Here is a 20,129-nt window from a genome sequence, read left to right on the forward strand (position 1 = left end):
AAAAATTTTATTGCACAATCCTATTTATATGAAAAGTCCAGAATAAGCAAATCTATATAGATAGCAAGTAGATTAGTGGTTACCTAGGGTTTAGAGACGGGGCAGGGGGTAGAGAATGAGGAATTAATGTGTATAAGGTTTATCTTTGGAATGAAAGATATTCTAAAATTAAGTTATAAAAATGGTTATACAGCTATGTAATTATAATAAATTAATCTTAAAATTGTGGGATTTTCCCCAGGAAGGCAATAAATTACATTAACAGGCTAAAGGACAAAACCACATTTTCATCTCAATAAAAGCAGAAAAAGTATTAGACATTCATCCCTGATAAAATTCTCACCAATCACAGAGGGGAATTTCATCAACCTCATAAAGAGCATCTACGAAAAGTCTACAGTTCATATCATTCTTAATGATCAAAAACAAAGCAATGATATCTGCTCTCATCACTTCTATTCAACACTGTAATGGAAGATCTAGCCACTGAAATAAGGCAAGAAAAAGAAATAATAGACATCCATATTGGAAAGTAAGAAGGTGGAACTCTTTTTTAGCAGATGATGTAATTAGCTATGTAGAAATTCTAGGAATACACAATAAAAGTATTAGAATTAATAAACAAGATTAAAGAGGTCACAGAATATAAGATCAATATATAATAATCAATTGTATTTCTATATATACTAACAAACAATTTTGGAAATTGAAATAAGAAATTGTAATAATATAAATATAAAATATTTAAAAATAAAGCTCACAAAAGATGTACAAGACCTAAACACAGATTAAAAATCACTTCTCTTTGCTCCTGTGTCCCTTATGAAACTATAAATGCTCTGTGGTAGAAACCTCTTATGTCATCATTCTTTAGGCTTTGGCTACTTTTATATACACCAATTTAAAACTCAGACTTATAAAAATTAACAGTTTAACACCCAAAGGTACAGTGTCATTATTCATGATGTATGAATACTTCTGCAGGGTAACATGAACTGAAAATCAGTCAGTTATCTAATTATAAATAATTGTTGGAATGGTTTTTTGACTTTGAGTCCACTGAATAAAAGCTACAAGATTATACTCTGTATTACATCCACTAGGATAGAATACCAAAAATTGTGCATGCAAAAATATGAGACAGGCCATTTACACACAATTCACAAATGATCTCTATAAATATGTATGTTCATATGCATTATGTATATGGCAACAAATTTTTCATGTTCAAATAAATGTAAAAGAACATTTTTTTGGGATGCCTGAGTAGCTCAGTTGGTTAAGCCGCTGCCTTGGGCTCAGGTCATGATCCCAGGGTCCTGGGATCAAGTCCCACATCAGGCTCCTTGCTCAGCAGGGAGCCTGCTTCTTTCTCTGCCTCTGCCTGCTTGTGCGTTCTCCCTCTCTCTCCGACACATAAATAAATAAATAAAATCTTTAAAAAAAAAACACACGTTTTTTTCAAACTGTTGAATTCAAAGGGTTTTGGAGGGAAAACTAATGAAAAACAGGCTGTATATATTTGACATCAAAAATTTCCACATAAAATGAAAATAGTAGGAAAAACTATCTGTAACTGTAACCTCCACTGAGTATATTCCTCCTTTACTTATACCTCTGTATTTATTTCTGAGCCTCTCAGTTTTTAAAAATGCAGTTTAGTTTTAAAATAAAACTATATAGACAACAACTATCTAGACAACTATCTAGACAACAATTAAGTATCACCTAATACTGGTGCATTTCTCAGCATAAGATCCACAAACCTAGAAAAGTAATAAAAGTTGGCTGTTTTCCGATTTCACTGGTAATTATACCTACTTAAGCATGTCTTAATTGCACGCTTTGACTTTTATTAAAACTTATGTTCCCTACTTTAAGCAGATCAGTCAAGGAGAGAAGGAAAAAAACCTTAGGGATATACTAATACCACTTTTAACTTCACCAATTTCAGAACACATCCAAAGGAAGAGTTCCTGGGTATTTGTAAGATGTCTGAAAATTTTTAAGCAAAATACTAAATTTTTCAATGTAAAAAAAAAAAAAACCGAAAACTACAAAACACTGCTGAAAGAAATTTTTAAAGACCCAAATAAATGTAGATATACCGTGTTTATGGGTTCATTGGACCAAATATCCAATATTGTTCAGTGTCTAATCCTGAACAGAATTTTTTATTGAAATTTACAATCTGATTGTAAAAATTTAAACAGAAATATGAAAGACTCAGAATAGCCAAATTAAACTTGATAAAGAAAAACAGAGTTTGAAGTCTAACACTCTGATTTCAACACTTACTATAAAGCAACAATAATCAAGACAGTATAGTATTAGCACCAAGATCAACAGATCAGTGAAAGAGATGAGACCTAAAAATATAAGCACAACTGACTTTCAACAATGGCAATTATGTGGAGAAAGTCCTTTTAGTAAATTATCATGGAACAATTGGATAGCTACCAGCAAAAAAATGCCTTAACTCATACCTCGCACCACATATCAAAATTAACTCAAAATGAATCATGGACTTAAATGTAAACCTAAAACTATAAAATCCTTACCAAAAAGTCATAATCAGAATCATTGGAGTTAAAATCAGCAGATTAAAAACAGATTTCTTATGTATAACACTAAAGTTACAATCCATAAAAGAAAAAAAAGTTCACAAACTGGACTTCAACAAAATTTAAAACTTCTCCTAGATACTCAAAGAGAATGAACAGACAAGCCACAGACTGGGAGAAAATATTTTTAAATCATGTCTCTGATAAAGGATTTGTATTCATACCATGGACTACTACTCAACAATAAAAAAGAATGAAATACTGATAGATGCAACACATGTATGAATTTCAAAATAATGATCCTGAGTGCAAGAAGTCAGTCAAAAAAGATTACTTACTATGTAATTTCACTTAGGTAAAAGTTAGGAAAAGCTAACTAATGTTAGCTTTAAAGTGACAGAAATTAGACGAGTGGTTGCCTCTGAGAGGAAGCTGTGGGAGAGAGGAAGATGGGAAGGATGAGGAAGAGTCAGAGAGAAGGATCACTGAGGGCAAGGAGGGAACTTTTGGGTGACACAAACGCCAAAATTTATCAGATTGTGTACATACATATACTTTTTATATGTATGTCAACTTAAAACAACAAAGCTGTTTTAAAAGGAAGTAGAACAAATTTGACAAAATGTTAACATCTACTGAATCCTGACAGTAAGTATGTGGCTGTTGTATGTCTCTCCACACTTTTCTGTATGCTTTGAAATATTTCCTCATTTAATGTAGAAAACCAAATCAAATCCCTCAATGTGACAGCTAAAGAAACTGAGTAAATAGCAGGGATGGGGTACAGCCTAGATCTTTAGTCTCCTACTTCCAATACTCTTTCCATTCCATCAGGGAAAAAAAGTACAATTTGCATACATACATAAGATTCAGAGAAAAAAAGCTTACCCTTAAATTTATTCACTGTCCCAATGTTTTGAAGAATTCTTCTAGGACTGTTTGCTGCAAAACAAGCCGCCTTTTCATATTCACCAAGCGACATTAATTCACTGAACCTACAGACATTCCATTTTGTTACGCATTATGATAGTACACACAAAAAAGAAAACTAATTAGAACTGTCTAAAACAGACTAAACACAGTAATATAGAAAAATCAAATCTAGATTCATTCATTCAGGAAGATGTTTTTGCAATCTTTCTTTAATATTCTGTCATTTTTTGTATCCTCAGAATAAAACTCTCACCTGACAGAAGACTGAACCTTACCCTGTACTTTTTTCCTATAGTACTTATGACAAGACATAGAAAATGGAAAGAACTTGAACTGAATTCACAGTGAGCTTAGATTTTTTTCTCACATATCATCTGCAGATGAGAAGGGATATCAGGGGAAAGGAGGGCAATGTGCTTAGAGACTCAGCCTATGGGAAACAGTAATTGAAACACCAAGAACGTGGAGTTGAAGATCAAGAGGTGTCCTTGGTATTCAGAAGCCTATGTTACTCTGCCAGACATCAGACTCCTAATTAATAACGAGACTAACACAAGAAGAAAAAATAATAAGCCTCTACTCCTCTTACGAGGGCAGAATGTATTCAAATCAGCCCTTACCCCATAATTAATAAAACTATGGCAAACAGGATTTACAGTGTTGCAAATGAATTTGACACCCTAGAGGAGAAAAACATCAAAATAATACTAATAAGCAAAACACATAAAACTTTTAATCTCGACAAGGCTTTTACTCTCATATCTAAACCTGATAAACTTGGAGATGCAGACAGTGTAAGGAAATAGCACAGGCTTTGGTGCCACCCCAAAATGATCTTTTCCCCTTTTTGTACTGTATCAGTAAGACAATTCACAATTAAAAAGTGTTTAACATATGACTAGGAATATTATATATATTCTTTACATTTTAGACTCACAGCTATAAATTAATCTCTTAAAGAACAGTCTTAGGTCTTTGTAAGCCTCTATCATACACTACATATAGTAACTTAAACATTAGGGAGAAACGAGAAAAAAATGACTAAATTAGGATAATCTGACTCAAGAAGATATTCTCAAAAACATTTCATAACATCAGGCTAATGGCTAGGAAATGCAAATACATTATATAAATAAAACTTAAATATATATCCTCTGAAAAATCTTCTGGACTACCCATCTAATATTTTCCACACAAAGAATCTATTTTTTAAAATTCTAGTTTATTTTCCAATTTGTTTGCTAGGCTAAAATTGTAAAAATACAAAATCTAGAGACTATAGCTCATCAAGATGCTAAACAAATGCTAAACATGTAATAAATATTAAATATTTACTTAATATTTAAATAAATATTAAATAAATGTGGTAACATTTTAACAAAGAAAATCAAAGCTTTTCAAATATTTGCCTTTCAATGTAGCAAAGCAAAATTTCAGCTCCTTTTGCCTTGCCTGGATCGTCTTCAAGCAGTTCTTCAACAATGCCTTCATCACCTATAATTACTGAAAAGCACCACAGAATATTTAAGGTTATCAATCAGTAGAAAATAATAAATATATACATGTTTAATTAATCAACAACTTAATGCTATTGTTTCTAAAAGCACCAATATCTTCCTAAACTGAGTGGCCTCCCTGTTTGTGTCTCCGGTATTTTCAGGTACAGTTTTAGGTATACTCTTTGGCTTACCACATCTACTATTTCTTTACCAATTATCTGTTAGCTGTTTAAGGAAGAAGCTCATAGGGTAATAGAGACAAAACAGGAATACATTTTTTTTTAATTTCTTTAAACTCAGCCTAGGAAAATCCTCACTCTTTAGCTTTCTGGAAGGAAAAATGATGTTTTCCATTATTTGTGGTAATTAAAAAATATAGATAAATTACCAGGTAAACTTTTAGTTTTCTGAATATGCTCTACAAAGTCTTCAAATGAGCTGCTCATATCAGATTTTACCCAGGAAATAAGTGCATTTGAAATAATCTGCAGTCTCTGATGACTATAAAGGTAAACAACAACAACAAAAAATCAATATACAGAACCTAAAATCAAATAGTGGAGCAAAAGAATAAACACAAATAAAAGCTTCAAACTTAAAAAGTATATAATCAATTTTCATACCGAAACTGTAATTGTTTGTTCAGATTTTCAGCTAAATCTCTCCGTTTTAATGTCACAATCATTTCCTCATCTAACTCTGCCTTTCTCTGAATTGGTACGTATTTTTTCAACATAGCCTGTTTAATTTCAGCATATTTATCTTCAAGATGTTTCAGGTATTTAGTGAGAGCAACTAAATTGACAGATTCTTGGAGAGTCATGCCTACGGGAAAAAGGGAACAAGTCAAAAATGAAACCATGTTTGGGACTCTTGTGTTCAAATGGCAAGTCTTAGCAAAACAGATCACAGTTTGCTATGTTAAGAAATAATTAAGAAATGGTAGCATGAACTTATAACTTACTGAACATGAACAGAATTAGCACACAATTTTAAATGTGTAGCAGTTTTAAACATACCATCAATGAAGGCTGATTATCCAAAACCTGGCATCTTGAAAAGTTCTTTTTAACTTTTTATTTTTTATATTTGAGAGAGAGAGAGAGTTTGTGCACAAGCTGCAGAGGGGGAGAGGAAGAGAGAATCTTAAGCAGGCTCCATGCTCAGTGTGTAGCTCAATCCGGGGCTTGATCTCAAGACCCTGAGATCAGGACCTGAGATGAAATCAAGTCAAAGGCTGCCTGGGTGGCTCAGTGGGTTAAGTACCCGCCTTCGGCTCAGGTCATGATCCCAGGGTCCTGGAATCGAGCCCCACATTGGGCTCCCCACTCAGCAGGGAGCCTGCTTCTCCTTCTCCCTCTGCCGCTCCCTCTGCTTGTATTCTCTCTCTGTCTCTCCATCAAATAAATAAGTAAAGTCTTGAACTCAAGAGTTGGATGCTTAACTGAGCCACCGAGGCTCCCCTGCATCTTAAAAAGTTCTAATAACCTCATTGTCACACCTCTCCAACCTTTAAATACCACTGTTAGTCAATACCACCAAGAGCTTCTGCCTAACAATTCAGGCTTTTTGTCCAAAGATTTCTAACCAACAATTCCATTAACCTACTACGGCAAACCCCAGGGTAATCTGTTTATTCCCTCCAATGAAAGTCTATAAAACCTGCCAAGCCCTCAGTCCCCGATCCCTCATTGTCCCCCCCACCCCGTATTATTCATAACAACCCATTCACAACACTTGAAATGATTCCCTTATTCAGACCAATTGTTGGTTTTTAAAGGCATACATCAAAATTCTCTCCCAGAAACCTCCCTGGATTAATCCTACTCAGTTTTTAATCATTCCCTTACACTGAATCCTCTCAGCAACTAATCAATTTGACTTATTCTCCACTTATTAATATGTACCTTATTTGTACTTTGACTCTCATAATTTTATATTTGAAAGTGAATCTAGTCCCTGCTTCCACCAAATGCAGGATGGTCATCCAACCTGAAATCCTCTGGTATGGAGCAGTTCATTATTTTCAAGACAGAGCGTCTTCTAGTGAAACCAAATCTGACTTCCTAAAATTTCCACTTATTGATTCTGCCTCTGCATAAACACTAGTTGAAATCCTTAAAAGTTTTGAATACAGTTAGCTATTCTCTAAGTCTCCCTTTTCTCCAAGATGAGTATCTGCAACTCTTCTATCCATGCATCATACAAACTTCTCAACATCTTGACGAATTCCAGGATATACTCCAATTTCTTAAAATGTGGCTTAGCTGAAGATAAAGAACCTGTGAATGCTGACATCAATGGGAATCAACAATATTCACTAGAACTTAATACAGTATAGTTTTTTCATATATTATAGCAAGGATTCTCAACTTGAGAACCACATGAAGGCCTTGCCAAAACACTGCTGAGCTCCACTCCACCCCCCACCCCAACTCCCAACCCTGGAGTTTCTGACACAGTAAGTCTGCTGTGGAGCCAGAATTTGCATTTCTAATAGGTTTGCAGGTAATGTCGACATTGATGCAGGAACCAAACTCTAATAGTCCCTCCCTTATACTTTCTATAATCCAGCCAGTCTGGAATTCTCTCAGTCTTCCAAGGTTGTTGAAGTTGTCTCATTCCCTTATATCCACCTGGAGCCCAGGCTAAAGTTGTTCGTGAAGTCTGGCTAAAGTCCTGGTACACTTGCAGACACACACACTGCAGCACACATACACTGACTTGTATGATAGGTGATAACTGAAAACAGTTGGGATTTCAAACATTTTTAACAAAATACATACCTGGAATAGGTTTTGAAGGATCTTTGGAGAAAGTATGATATCTTACTTCTTTTGCCTCATATTCTGCCCTAAGTTGTTTCATTTTGTCTATCTGCAATTGAATCTTTGAGGAATTATTTTCAATAACCCTCATTCTGAAAAAACAGAAAGGCTTTCTTACATTTCTTTCAAATAGTTTAGTTATTTAATCATAAGATTTAAAGTAAAACAGGTTAAATCATTACTTTATCTTGGCTAAGTATCATTTTGAACCATTATGGACTGAGGTGTTAAGTTTACAAAACAATGTCCATTAAAAATTAACTAGCCTCAAAAGTGAGGAATGGTTTTCTCTCAGAGCATCAATTAAAATCTTACACTACGATTCACAATCTTACTGGAAACGCATAGGTGTTAAACATAATAATCTGGCCATAAAGTACTACATCTATTCCCTATGGTTGATAGTTACCTTTGCAATTAAAATTATTTTCGTAATTATACTAGCTTCCTGTAGCTGCTATAACAAATTGCCAAAAACTTATTGGTAGCTTAAAACAACAGAAATCTATTCTCCTACAGTTCCAGAGATCAGAAATCCACAACCAGTATCACTGGGACAAAATCAAAGGGTTATGCCTCCTCAGAAGCTCTAGGGAGGGGCACCTGGGTGGCTCAGTGAGTTAAGGCCTCTACCTTCAGCTCAGGTCATGGTCCCAGGGTCATGGTCCCAGGGTTCTGGGATCAAGCCCCTGGGATAGAGCCCCGCGTCGGGCTCTCTGCTCAGCAGGGAGCCTGCTTCCCCCCTCTCTCTGCCTGCCTCTCTGTCTGCTTGTGATCTCTCTTTCTCTGTCAAATGAATAACTAAAATCTTTTAAAAAATTAAAAAAGAAGAACACTTGTGATTGTATTTAAAGCCCACTTGAATAATCCAGGATAATCTCCCTATCTCAAGATCCTTCAAATAGTAAAATCTATAAAGACCCTTTCTCCAAGTAAAGGAGCAATTCCAGGTTTCTAGGATTAGGACCTAATATCTTTGAGGCCCTTATTCAGCCCTCAATAGTAATTTGATCCTAGAGCTGGAGGAAGGATAGCACCTCTTTGTGATAAAACTTGTCTTATTCTAGAAATAGGGATCTTAAAAACCAAGAGCTACCTCTTGGTATAAATTTCTTTTAAGCATTATTTGAAGTTCACTGTCTAGTTTATCACTGATATGTTGGCCCTGGGAGGAAATAACAGATTAAAATAAATTCAGCATATAAATGTCAGTTTCTGGCAAATTAAAAACAAGTTTGTCAGTAGAGAACTGTTGCACACATCTGATTACTATACAAAGTTCCTGGTACCTACAGATGGCTCAGAGTTAAGAGCCTGCAGTATTTATGAAAGAGGGAATGTGGAAATAAAATACACTTTGCCTTTCAACCAAACAGCTTATGCTTGCGGAAGAAGAGCATGTTAATTAAAAGTAAACGGACTCTTGGGGTGCCTGGGTGGCTTGGTTGGTTAAGTATCCAACTCTTGATCTCAGCTCAGGTCATATCTCATGGCCAAGGGATCGAGCCTGTATCAGGCTCCGTGATCAGCAGAGTCAGCTTGAGATTCATTCTCTCCTTCTCCCCACTCCCCACTCCCTACTCACATTCTATTTAAATAAATCCTTAAAAAAAAAAAAGAATTGAAGGCAGGGACTCAGATACTTACACATGAATGTTCATAGAGGCACTATTCACAATAGCCAGAGGTAGAAACAACCCAAGTATCCATCAATAGATAAACAGATAAGCAAAATGTGGTATATTCATACAATGGAATATTATTGAACCATAAAAAGGAATGAAATTCTGATATATGCTACAACACAGATGCGAAGGTAAGGAAGTTGTTGCTTCTTTCTGTAACTACCTTTAGGATCTCCTTATTTTTGACAATTCCACTATAAATCTAGTTCAGAATTTCTTACTATTTACAATACTTGGGATTCTGGGGGGCTAAGAACCACTGTTTATAGTTACACTGACTAGGTAATATAACCAAGTAACAATCATCACCTTTTGGGCTACTTACTAATATACTTACTTTGCTTCAAGTTGGATTGTTCTTTTCCTGTGATACACCAATGCTGTGGGCTCTGCTGCCAAAGCTTTAAGTTTTCCATGAAGACAAAATGCAGCTCTTTGGCCTTCCTTCACTGTCTCAATAAAGCCATCATATTCTTTTTTGATTGAAGTAAGAATGGATTTGTATGCAGTGACATACTCTATTACCTGAAACATTATTTTTCTGCCTATGATACTGAATTTTTTTCTAGAAGACTATGGAACAAAAGCCTTGCAAACAGCATTGTACATTATTTCTTAAATGAAACATAATAAGCAGTTAGAAGTCTTAAATTTTAATATCCAGGGTATTAAGACAACTAATATTTACTCAATATGTACTTTGGGAATCATTACAATACTATGAGCTTAAATATTTTTGCTCTACTTAGTATGAACACATACATCATATGATGTCAGTTAAAACCAATACCAGGTCTAATTATGCCAATTATAGAATCTTTGAAATATAATTGCCCATCATCCCTTACTATCTCCAAATTTAGTCTCTGGCTTCATTCAGACCTTAAAATCCTGGATTCCCTTCACCTCTCTGTTTTTCTAACCTATCGGCTCCTACTGGCTAATCAATACTCTCAATTCCCCAGTTGCATTTCTATTGCTAAGATGTCAAGCGCAACTATAGAAAACCTGCTACATATTCATAGTTTCCAATGGTGTGTATAAGTACAGATTATCTCTAGAAGGACAGTAAAAGAAAACAGAAACAGAAACAGAAACAGGGTGCCTGCAGAGAAGCAAAGAGGAAGCAGGGTTTGAGGCGAACAGGATCTAACTTTCCAATCTATATTCTTCTTTATTGGCTTTCTTTTCTCTTCTTTTCTTTTTCTTTACTTTTCTTTCTTTTTCCTTCCTTCTTTCCTTTTCTTTCCTTCCTTCCTTCCTTCCCTCCTATCTTATGTATGCATTACCCACACAAAAATAATTAATAAGCATTTTAAGTAAATTAAAAAACAAAAACTTATAAATAATTTATGGTTTCCAAACTCTGCATATGAGGATTTTAGAAGGGATCAATATGTATAGGGAATAGATATGATCAATCCATAATTTTCCCCAAAAGCTGAATATTATGCTGTCTACTCCAGCTACATCTCTAGTCTCTGTTATCCCCCACTGGTTTTCTGTTAGCTAACAAAATCTAAAAAAATTATCTGTTCTGGAAGAGATCTGGTCTATCAAGAAATAGTACAAAGAGATTAGTGGTAAATACCAGTAAAGAATATGTGAATTGGAGGTACTGGTTGTCTTTTTGACATTATTACCCATCTACCCAAACCAGGAGGACGGCCACCCAGGAACCTTTAATGAAACAGAGGCTATTACTCTGTAGTCTTCCAAATTAAATACCCCACTGGTATTCCTGGCCATCTTCCACTTCACATGCCTCTAGGATATGCCACAACAATCCAATATAATTCGGATATGTTAATGGAGAGAACAGACTAGTAATGACTCCACAATCAGCTCCCACACTTGCTTGCTAGAAGACACAGATTTCAGAAGAACACTAATAGGAACTGTTAAGAATGCACAGGAAATGCATAAAAGGAAAGGAGACACACTGGCACACTACAGGTAGAATCCAATTTTGCTTGACTCACAAAAATATTTTAAAACGTAGGAAATTTCACCAAAAACTCTATTTCCACTTCTCCTGAAAACTGAAAATCTACCAACATGAATCCCCATTCCTAATGGCAGTAATCAGCTAGAGCTTTACACTGAATTGGTTCTTCATTTTGCCACAGTGCTCATGACTCCTTATTCTCTTATAGCCAATCTACTTAACCCTGCCACATGGCCTTCCTAGCTCTACATCATTCAAGTTTGAGGGTCAGGTTTGCATTAAACTCGAGACTTGGTAAGTAGAGAGGTCTGAGCGAGAAGAGGAAGGGTAGTCATTCCACCTCAGCTCCTATATATGGACACAGGCTACCTATACATGCTACCAGAAACACAAAAACCAGCCATTTCCAGAGGACAGTTGCCTCCATAATTCACCCTTTTCTATCCTTCACTCTTCCTAGCTTTGGTCTTCCTTGCTTACTAAGTATTTGGCTCTTTCTATAACCTACCCTCAATTCTTGTTACAGGAGTCTCAGGTCCTCCTTGCTTGACTTAGGCACCATTCACTGGCAAAATCCTCTACGTGTGATTCTAAGCAGAATTTGGTATTTGTTCTCTGATTCCAAGTACTCAGAGATGCAAGTTAATACTTTCATCATTGCCCAATTAGATCCTTCCAAGGAAAGAAGGAAGATTAGAGAAAGCAGTAATTAATAGCTTTTTAACAATCAAATGTGCTGGAATAACATGAAAATGGAAAGACCAGGAACGCTTGGGTGGATCAGTTGGTTAAGTGTCTGCCTTTGGCTCAGGTCATGATCCCAGGTTCTGGGACAGAGTCCCACATCAAGCTCCTTGCTCAGAAGGGAGCCTTCTTCTCCCTCTGCCTGCTGCTCCCCCTGCTTGTATTCTCACTACCCCCCCACCATGCCCTCTCTCTGGCAAATAAATAAATAAAATCTTTAAAAAAATGGAAAGACCAATTATATTGAGAAACTAGAAGAAAAGTTTCTCTTAAGTACCAACTAATTTCTATTTCAGACCTCTCTCACACCTGAAGAACAGGATTCTTTACAAGGCACAAATGCACAACTTATTATTGTACAATGGACAGATAGTTCACATGGAAATCTTGGGAGGTAGGGAGAAAAGGACTACAGATGTAAATATTATCTTTTATTTATTCCCATGTCTTTTCTCTAAGAATTAAATTAACTAACACCACCTCCAAAATGACTTCACTAGAGCTATACTAATTTAAAGGAGACAGCTCTTCATGTAAAAAAAACTTCCAACAAGTATCAGCATTTGGGCATGCCAAGATAATCGTGTCACCATTATGATAACTTTCCTCTGCTGGTTTCAGGTAAATAGAGTCTTAGCATGATTCTTTTTTTTTTTTAAGATTTTATTTATTTATTTATTTGACAGACAGAGATCACAAGTAGGCAGAGAGGTAGGCAGAGAGAGAGAGGGAGAAGCAGGCTCCCCGCTGAGCAGAGAGCCCAATGCGGGGCTCGATCCCAGGACCCCAGGATCATGACCTGAGCTGAAGGCAGAGGCTTTAACCCACTGAGCCACCCAGGCGCCCCAGCATGATTCTTGATATTGATGCAACCATTCAAAACACTGCCTTTAAACATTCATACTATATATTCCTTAATCACTCAAAAGCAGTATCACTGATCATAATGACATATAAAATGAGGCTAACCTGCCAATGTACCAATTCTAAAATATAGTGTTCTTAGATGACTTAAAAGAAAAGACTGTTTATTTTATACTCTTATGAATACTCATCAATTTTCTTAATTCCACTTATAGGTACAAACCACTACTTTGTGCTCATTTTTCCTTAGAGTGATGCACTATGTTTTTAATTAGAAGAGAAATAAGATGCATAGTGTATACTGTTTAAAAATTAAACAAAAGGGGCGCCTGGGTGGCTCAGTGGGTCAAAGCCTCTGCCTTCAGCTCAGGTCATGATTCCAGGGTCCTGGGATGGAGCCCCGCATCCAGCTCTCTGCTCAGCAGGGAGCCTGCTTCTCCCCCCAACTCTGCATGCCTCTCTGCCTACTTGTGATCTCTATCTGTCAAATAAATAAATAAAATCTTTAAAAAAATTAAACAAGACTGAGTTCCTATTTTGCCTGTGACTGTTTTACTCAGAAATCAATAGTCTACAGAATTCTTTTTTTTTTTTTAAGATTTTATTTATTTATTTGACAGACAGAGATCACAAGTAGGCAGAGAGGCAGGCAGAGAGAGAGGGGGAAGCAGGCTCCCTGCTGAGGAGACATCCCGATGCGGGGCTCCCTCCCAGGACCCTGAGATCATGACTGGAGCCAAAAGCAGAGGCCCAATCCACTGAGCCACCCAGGCGCCCCAAGTCTACAGAATTCTTCAGATAAATAATTATTTCTTCTGGGTAAAGAGGAAAGGATGCTGATTTCACTTATTCAACTGCCAGGGCATCTTCCAAGGAGGTTAAAAAAAGGTAAAAAAACAAAAAAACAAAAAACAAACAAACAAAAAAAACCCACCAAGGAACCAAAGGGGAAACTGCAATTGTTTGTAAGGAAAAACAAGTGTTTCTAAAATCTTAAAAAGCAAAATCAAATGTTATCTAAAGGCATAACATTTTCTAAACTCCTCTATTTCCAATGTTTGGTCCAGTCACCCCTCTTGTTTGCTGGACCTATCAAGACCTCTAACTCACAAAGGGTTCCAACTTATTATGCTAGATCCACTCAAAGCCAAGACTTACAACAATTAGCAGGTTCCTGCTTGGCAGCCCAATTCCTAACAAATCAGATATTCTTAGATAAAAGGCCAAAAGGATGTTAGAAGGCACAACTAAGTTGTTGCTCAAAAACTGACAGCCTGTACTCAAGCTAAAACAATCAAAACACTCATTAAGTATCTAGTGATAGAAATCCAACACTGTATTTTCCCCATTCATCCCTTCCCAATACACTGGATGAACTTCTCAAAATTGACAAATGCCGTGTATTCAACAAGCAGTGATGTTACTGAGGCAGGAATATTAGTTGTCAAGATAGACCATTTCCACCCCATGAAAACTCCCTCATCTTATGAGCGTCGATACCTTATCAAAAACATTTCGGTATATGATGTAATATTCATCAGCAGGTCCTTCCTCGTTACAGCCCACTCTTTCAGTTTCTGTGATTATGTATCTTTGCATACTTTCCAAAAATTCCTTGTCACTCCTATTAATGATAGGAGGGAGAACTGCATGTTTATTTATTTCTTGAATGGACATATGTCACAATCTGCACACTTGTTCACCAGAGAAGACTTAAGTCTTGACTTGCTTTTCCAACAAAGCCAAAACTTTGGTAAGCCTGAAAGAAAAAAAGACCATCAATTGATCTGAAGCTTAAAATAAATCAAGTCATTTCTAATAAATTTATAATAAATTATAATATAAATGTAATAACATAATTTAATTTATAAAAATTTAATTATAATTATAATATAAATAAAAAATTATAATGAATTAAAATATTTATCTCAGAGATAAATATTTCAACCTATGAATTAAAAGATCTTAACTATTCTACTGTCAAGTGCTATACCTCTGGGATAGAAATACCAAACACCAGTCAATAAAGACCTCTTTTCTTAGTAACCAAGCCTATGTGTCATGTGATTGGATGGTTTCTTATGTTTAGTTCAATACTTTCTAACAGAAGGTTTACCACTTTGCTTGTTTCACATGAGAAAACCAATTTGGAAGCCTCCTAATGATATAAACAAGGTCAAATACTTCTCTACCCATGTGCTTACTTGGCCCAGGTAGTCATGATAGCTACAAACAACTCATGAATTTATTTTATGATAAACTTCATTATAATTCTTATCTGTAAAATAAACATACCAACTAAAAAGTGAGAAGTCAGAACTTCTGCTAAAATCTACCCATCAATGATATCAAAGGTAACAGTCCTTTTCCAGCACAGTTTCAAGCTGCTACATTCCATGGCTCTTTAAATAAAGAATCATTATCCAGTTGGATACAGAAGTTGATTCCTGAAAACTATTCACATTAACACCAAACAGAACCCATGGCTTACTGAAAAATATCCAGCAAGGCAAAACATTTGAACTCTTCCCAATTCTCCCCTACCCATGAATATTCAGGTATAAAACTTGGAAAATAGGGGCGCCTGGGGGGCTCAGTGGGTTGAGCCTCTGCCTCCGGCTCAGGTCATAATCTCAGGGTCCTGGGATCGAGCTCCACATTGGGCTCTCTGCTCAGCACAGAGAGCCTGCTTCCTCCTCTCTCTCTGCCTGCCTCTCTGCCTACTTGTGATCTCTGTCAAATAAATAAATAAAATCTTAAAAAAAAAACTTGGAAAATATAAACCAAAGAAAATTAATGAAAAACTAAAAATCAGAATCCTCCACCCAAACACAATGATTATTTAATATTTTGGTATATTTCTTTCCAGTTTTTATAATTACAAAAATTAGGATCACACTCTATATTCAGCTTTGTATCCTCATTTTTGGGGGGAAGATTTTATTTATTTGACAGACACAGATCACAAGTAGGCAGAAAGGCAGGCGGGGGGGCGGGGAAGCAGGCTCGCCGCTGAGCAGAGAGCCCGATGCGGGGCTCAATCCCAGGACCCTGGGATCATGACCTGAGCTGAAGGCAGAGGCTTAACCCACTGAGCCACCCAGGCGCCCCATCCTCATTTTTTTTCACTCAATATTAAAAGCACTTTCCTACATCGTTGAATAGTTTTCAGAACATGACTTCTAGGAACCTGGGTGGCTAAGTCGGTTAAGTGCCTGCCTTGGGCTCAAATCATGACCCCAGGTTATTGGGAGAAAATTCCTGCATCAGGCTCCTTGCTCCGAGGGAACCTGCTTCTCCCTCTGCCTAATGCTCCCCCTGCTTGTGCATGCTCTCTCTCTCTGACAAACAAATAAATAAAATCTTTTTTTTTTTATTTAAGATTTTATTTATTTGACAGGGAGACAGCGAGAGGGAACGCAAGCAGGGGAAGTAGGAGAGGGAGAAGCAGGCTTCCCACTGAGCAGGGAGCCCAATGCGGGGCTCGATCCCAGGACTCTGGGATCATGACCTGAGCTGAAGGCAGATGCTTAAGGTCTAAGCCACCCAGGCACCGCTCAAATAAATAAAATCTTTAAAAAAAGAAAATGACTCCTAATAATTGTGTATTTGACTAGCACACCATACTTAACTTAATCATTCCCCCACTGTTGAACATTTCCACTATAATGCTGTGATGAATAAATATCTAGATCAATTTTACCATGTTTTAGTGATATAATAGATATCTGGCTATTTAAAATGACATAGATGGCCTATAAATCCTGCCCACAGGTCATATGCAGGAGAAGGGAGACACCAAAATAATTACCAAAGTTTTAAAGACCTAATTTACTTTATGTTGATGAACTGGACAATGAAAAACCAGTTTGTAAATGAACATAGGTAGTTCCAATAAGGTAAAAACCCATAAATGGATCAACAGTTTTCCCAAGTGAGAAATCAATTTCCTTATTCACTCATTCAACTAATATTTATTGTTTACTAACTGCCAGCATTATTTTATAGCTAGATTTTCAGTAATAAATAAGATAAAGTTCTTGGCTCCTTGGAGCTTACAATCTAGTAGGAGAAACAAACTATAAATAATGTAATTTCAGATAGTAAAAGACAATAGTGGAAGAAGGAAGGAATGGGTGTGACCACTGGAGAGTTAGTGGTTATATCGGAATACCAGTGGCCTCCAATTAACTTTAGGATAAAATCTAAGTTCCTTCACTTAGCCTATGAATGGCCTGTAGGAACTAGGTAGTCCAAATCTTTCTCCCCGTCCAAATTTTTGTGCCCCTGCCATGAATTTGCTGAGAGTCCTGCATTGATTCTCTCCCATCTCTGTATTCTCTCCCTCCATCCTCAACACTCCCTGCCCCCACCGAGATAACACTCCTATTACCAATCTTATTCACTTGGTTTTTACTCATTTTTCAGATCTCAGCTTATATAGCTCCAGGAAAGCTGCCCTGAATTCCTTTAAACTTGGTCAACTTCTACATTCTCTCATGGTACTGTGCATATCTTCTATCATGGTATTAGTACTCAGCCACTCTATAATAGAGACTTTCTGTTTATATTCCCTATTTCTCCCAATAGGCAGGAACCAAAATGTTCTCATTCCCCATTATCCTGCCCTACCTATATGCATTCCAGTGCACAGTACAGTTTCTAGCAGAAAATGTACTAAAAAAATGCTTAATAATCAATAATCACTTAGCAATAATGTGGTCTGCTCAGAAGACATGACTTGTGGTGCCTCAAACTACAACACAGCTAAAGCGACTGTTTCTCAGCATCTACAAAATGCCCGCGTCACATAAACCAACTCAGATGACCTTTCACTCACTCATTCATATTAGACACAAAGGGATACAGAGAAAACAAGTCACAAAGATTCCCAGTTGAGTCTATTGGGACTAGTTAAATAACCCACTGCTACAGAGCAGAGAGGGTAGTGTGACAGAGGTGGGCACAATGGACTCCAAAAGCCAAGAGGGGCACTTCGCTAGTTTGTGGGAGAGGGCAGGGAAACATCAGGAAAAACATCTAATGGAACAACACCTAGGGCAATGCTTATGTTGTGTTGCATTTATTTATCCTATAAATTGGGGGAAGCATACCTACTGTGTCTGTCACTATTCTAGACACTAGAGATACAGCACCGAACGAAACAAAGTCCCTAACCTCCCAGAGGTTACATTCAAACGGAGAGACAGACAACACCCCCAAATACAGATGACACATGAGGCTAAGTTATATAAACAAATAAAGCAAGGAATGGGGACTAGAAAGAAGGTGGGAGGGTGCTATTTTATACAAGGCATTATGCTGGGAGAGAAGAAAGCCCTCACTGATAAGGTGACATTTTAGGGTTTTTTTGTTTTTTGGTTTTTTTTTTTAAATTCATTTGACAGACAGAGATCACAAGTAGGCAGAAACACAGACAGAGAGAGAGAGGAAGCAGGCTCCCTGTGGAGCAGAGAGCCCGATGTGGGGCTCGATCCCAGGACCCTGGGACCATGACCTGAGCTGAAGGCATAGGCTTTAACCCACTGAGCCACCCAGGCGCCCCAAGGTGACATTTTAAAAAGCAGTTTGAAGATTCCTGGGAGGAGTGCTTGATGCAGACAGATCAGCAAGTCCAAAGGCTCAAAGCAGGAGAGCATCTCTGACAAACACCAAGAAGGCCAGTGGGGCTAGAAGAGAATGAAAAAGGGACAAAGGAGGTAAGGTCAGAGAGGTAGCTGCCAGATCCTGTAGGATATAAGGCCTTGAAGTCAGGACCACTACCAGTTCCACCATGGGGCATGTTTGCACAAGTTAGAAAAAGGTGTCCCTTTTACTAGGCAGAATTGGCAAGAGGAACAATGGCCTGGAACATTGCCTTGTCATTCCAGTGCTGGAGCAACAGCCTCACTTAAAGGAATTTATGTTTCACTATCAGGAACATGGGAAGCCATTGGAGGGCTTTAGGCAGAAGAGTGATAGCTGACATGCATTTTCTTTTTTTTTTTTTTAAGTTTTTATTTATCTATTTGACAGACAGAGGTCACCAGTAGTCAGAGAGGCAGGCAAAGAGGAGCAGGCAGGCTCCCCGCGGAGCAGAGAGCCCGACGCAGGACTCTGGGATCATGACCTGAGCTGAAGGCAGAGACTTTAACCCACTGAGCCACCCAGGCGCCCGTGACATACATTTTCAAAGAGTCTTTCTTGATGCTCTAAGAAGACAAGGGTCAAAGCTGGAAGAACTGTTAGGAGGTTACTGCAATAATCTGGCCAAAAGATAATGGCAGCTTAAATCATGGTGGTAATAGCAGAGGCGGTGAGAAGTGTTCTGTATACTGAAAATAAAGCCAAGAAGAATTTGCTATTTAAGAGAGTATGTGGATATGAGAGAGCAGTCAAGGATGACTATGAAGTTTTTGGCCTTAGCAATGAGAAGATGGGAATTGCCATTTGCAGAGATGGGAAGAGCAATTTCGTGAGATCAGGACTTCGGGCTTGTCTGAGAGGTATTGAGTAGTCAGCTGGATATGTGAAGGCAGAGTCTTAGTGAGTGGTCTGAGTGAGAGATAAGTTTATCAGTCATGTGCATATAAATGGTATTTAAAAGTATGAGATGGATGGGGCACCTGGGTGGCTCAGTCCATTAAGTGTCCGACTCTTGATCTCAGCTCAGGTCTTGATCTCGGGGTCATGAATTCAAGCCCCACATTAGGCTCCACAATGGGCATGGAACCTACTTAAAATAAAAATTAAAAAAAATAGTTATGAGGCAGAATGAAAATGACCTGGGAAATGTCAAAAAGTAGAGGTCTGATGAATTGGCCTTGGGGAGGGGGGGGGCACTCCAAAGTTTAGAGGTCTGGTAGATCAAGAGAAAGCAGCAAAACAGCTTAGGAAAGTGTCCAGGAAAGTAGAAGTGAGAGAGGTATCCTGGAAGTCAGGTTAAAAAAAGGAAAAAAAAAAAGTTTCAAAGAGGGAGAGAGTAACCAACTATGTCAAATGCTGACAGATCAAATAAGATTAAATGACCAGTGAATTTAACAATATGGTGGTGATTAGTGACC

The 20,129-nt window shown here is 37.3% G+C and overlaps 1 protein-coding gene across 3 annotated transcripts in view; it reads right to left on the bottom strand.

The window, feature by feature from the left end:
• The window catches only part of LOC111148044 (clathrin heavy chain linker domain containing 1), a 31,797-nt gene extending 17,016 nt beyond the window's left edge, over window positions 1-14,781 (bottom strand). The window contains exons 1-7 of one of the 3 annotated variants that reach the window (XM_022504414.1): window positions 14,566-14,781; window positions 9,847-10,034; window positions 7,783-7,916; window positions 5,620-5,821; window positions 5,385-5,497; window positions 4,907-4,991; window positions 3,453-3,559 (exon numbers count right to left, since the gene is read on the bottom strand). In XM_022504414.1, coding sequence (XP_022360122.1) covers window positions 3,453-3,559; window positions 4,907-4,991; window positions 5,385-5,497; window positions 5,620-5,821; window positions 7,783-7,916; window positions 9,847-10,034; window positions 14,566-14,742 — 1,006 coding nt within the window. In that variant the 5' untranslated portion in view covers window positions 14,743-14,781. Of the gene's footprint in view, window positions 1-3,452; window positions 3,560-4,906; window positions 5,001-5,384; window positions 5,498-5,619; window positions 5,822-7,782; window positions 7,917-9,846; window positions 10,035-14,565 lie in introns of all 3 variants that reach the window. The other 2 variants (XM_022504413.1, XM_022504415.1) reach the window with 2 other exon arrangements.
• Between the last annotated feature and the right edge of the window lie 5,348 nt (window positions 14,782-20,129).

Source organism: Enhydra lutris, unplaced genomic scaffold, assembly GCF_002288905.1.
Source record: "Enhydra lutris kenyoni isolate GAN:26980312 unplaced genomic scaffold, ASM228890v2 scaffoldscaffold18, whole genome shotgun sequence".
NCBI lineage: Eukaryota > Metazoa > Chordata > Mammalia > Carnivora > Mustelidae > Enhydra > Enhydra lutris.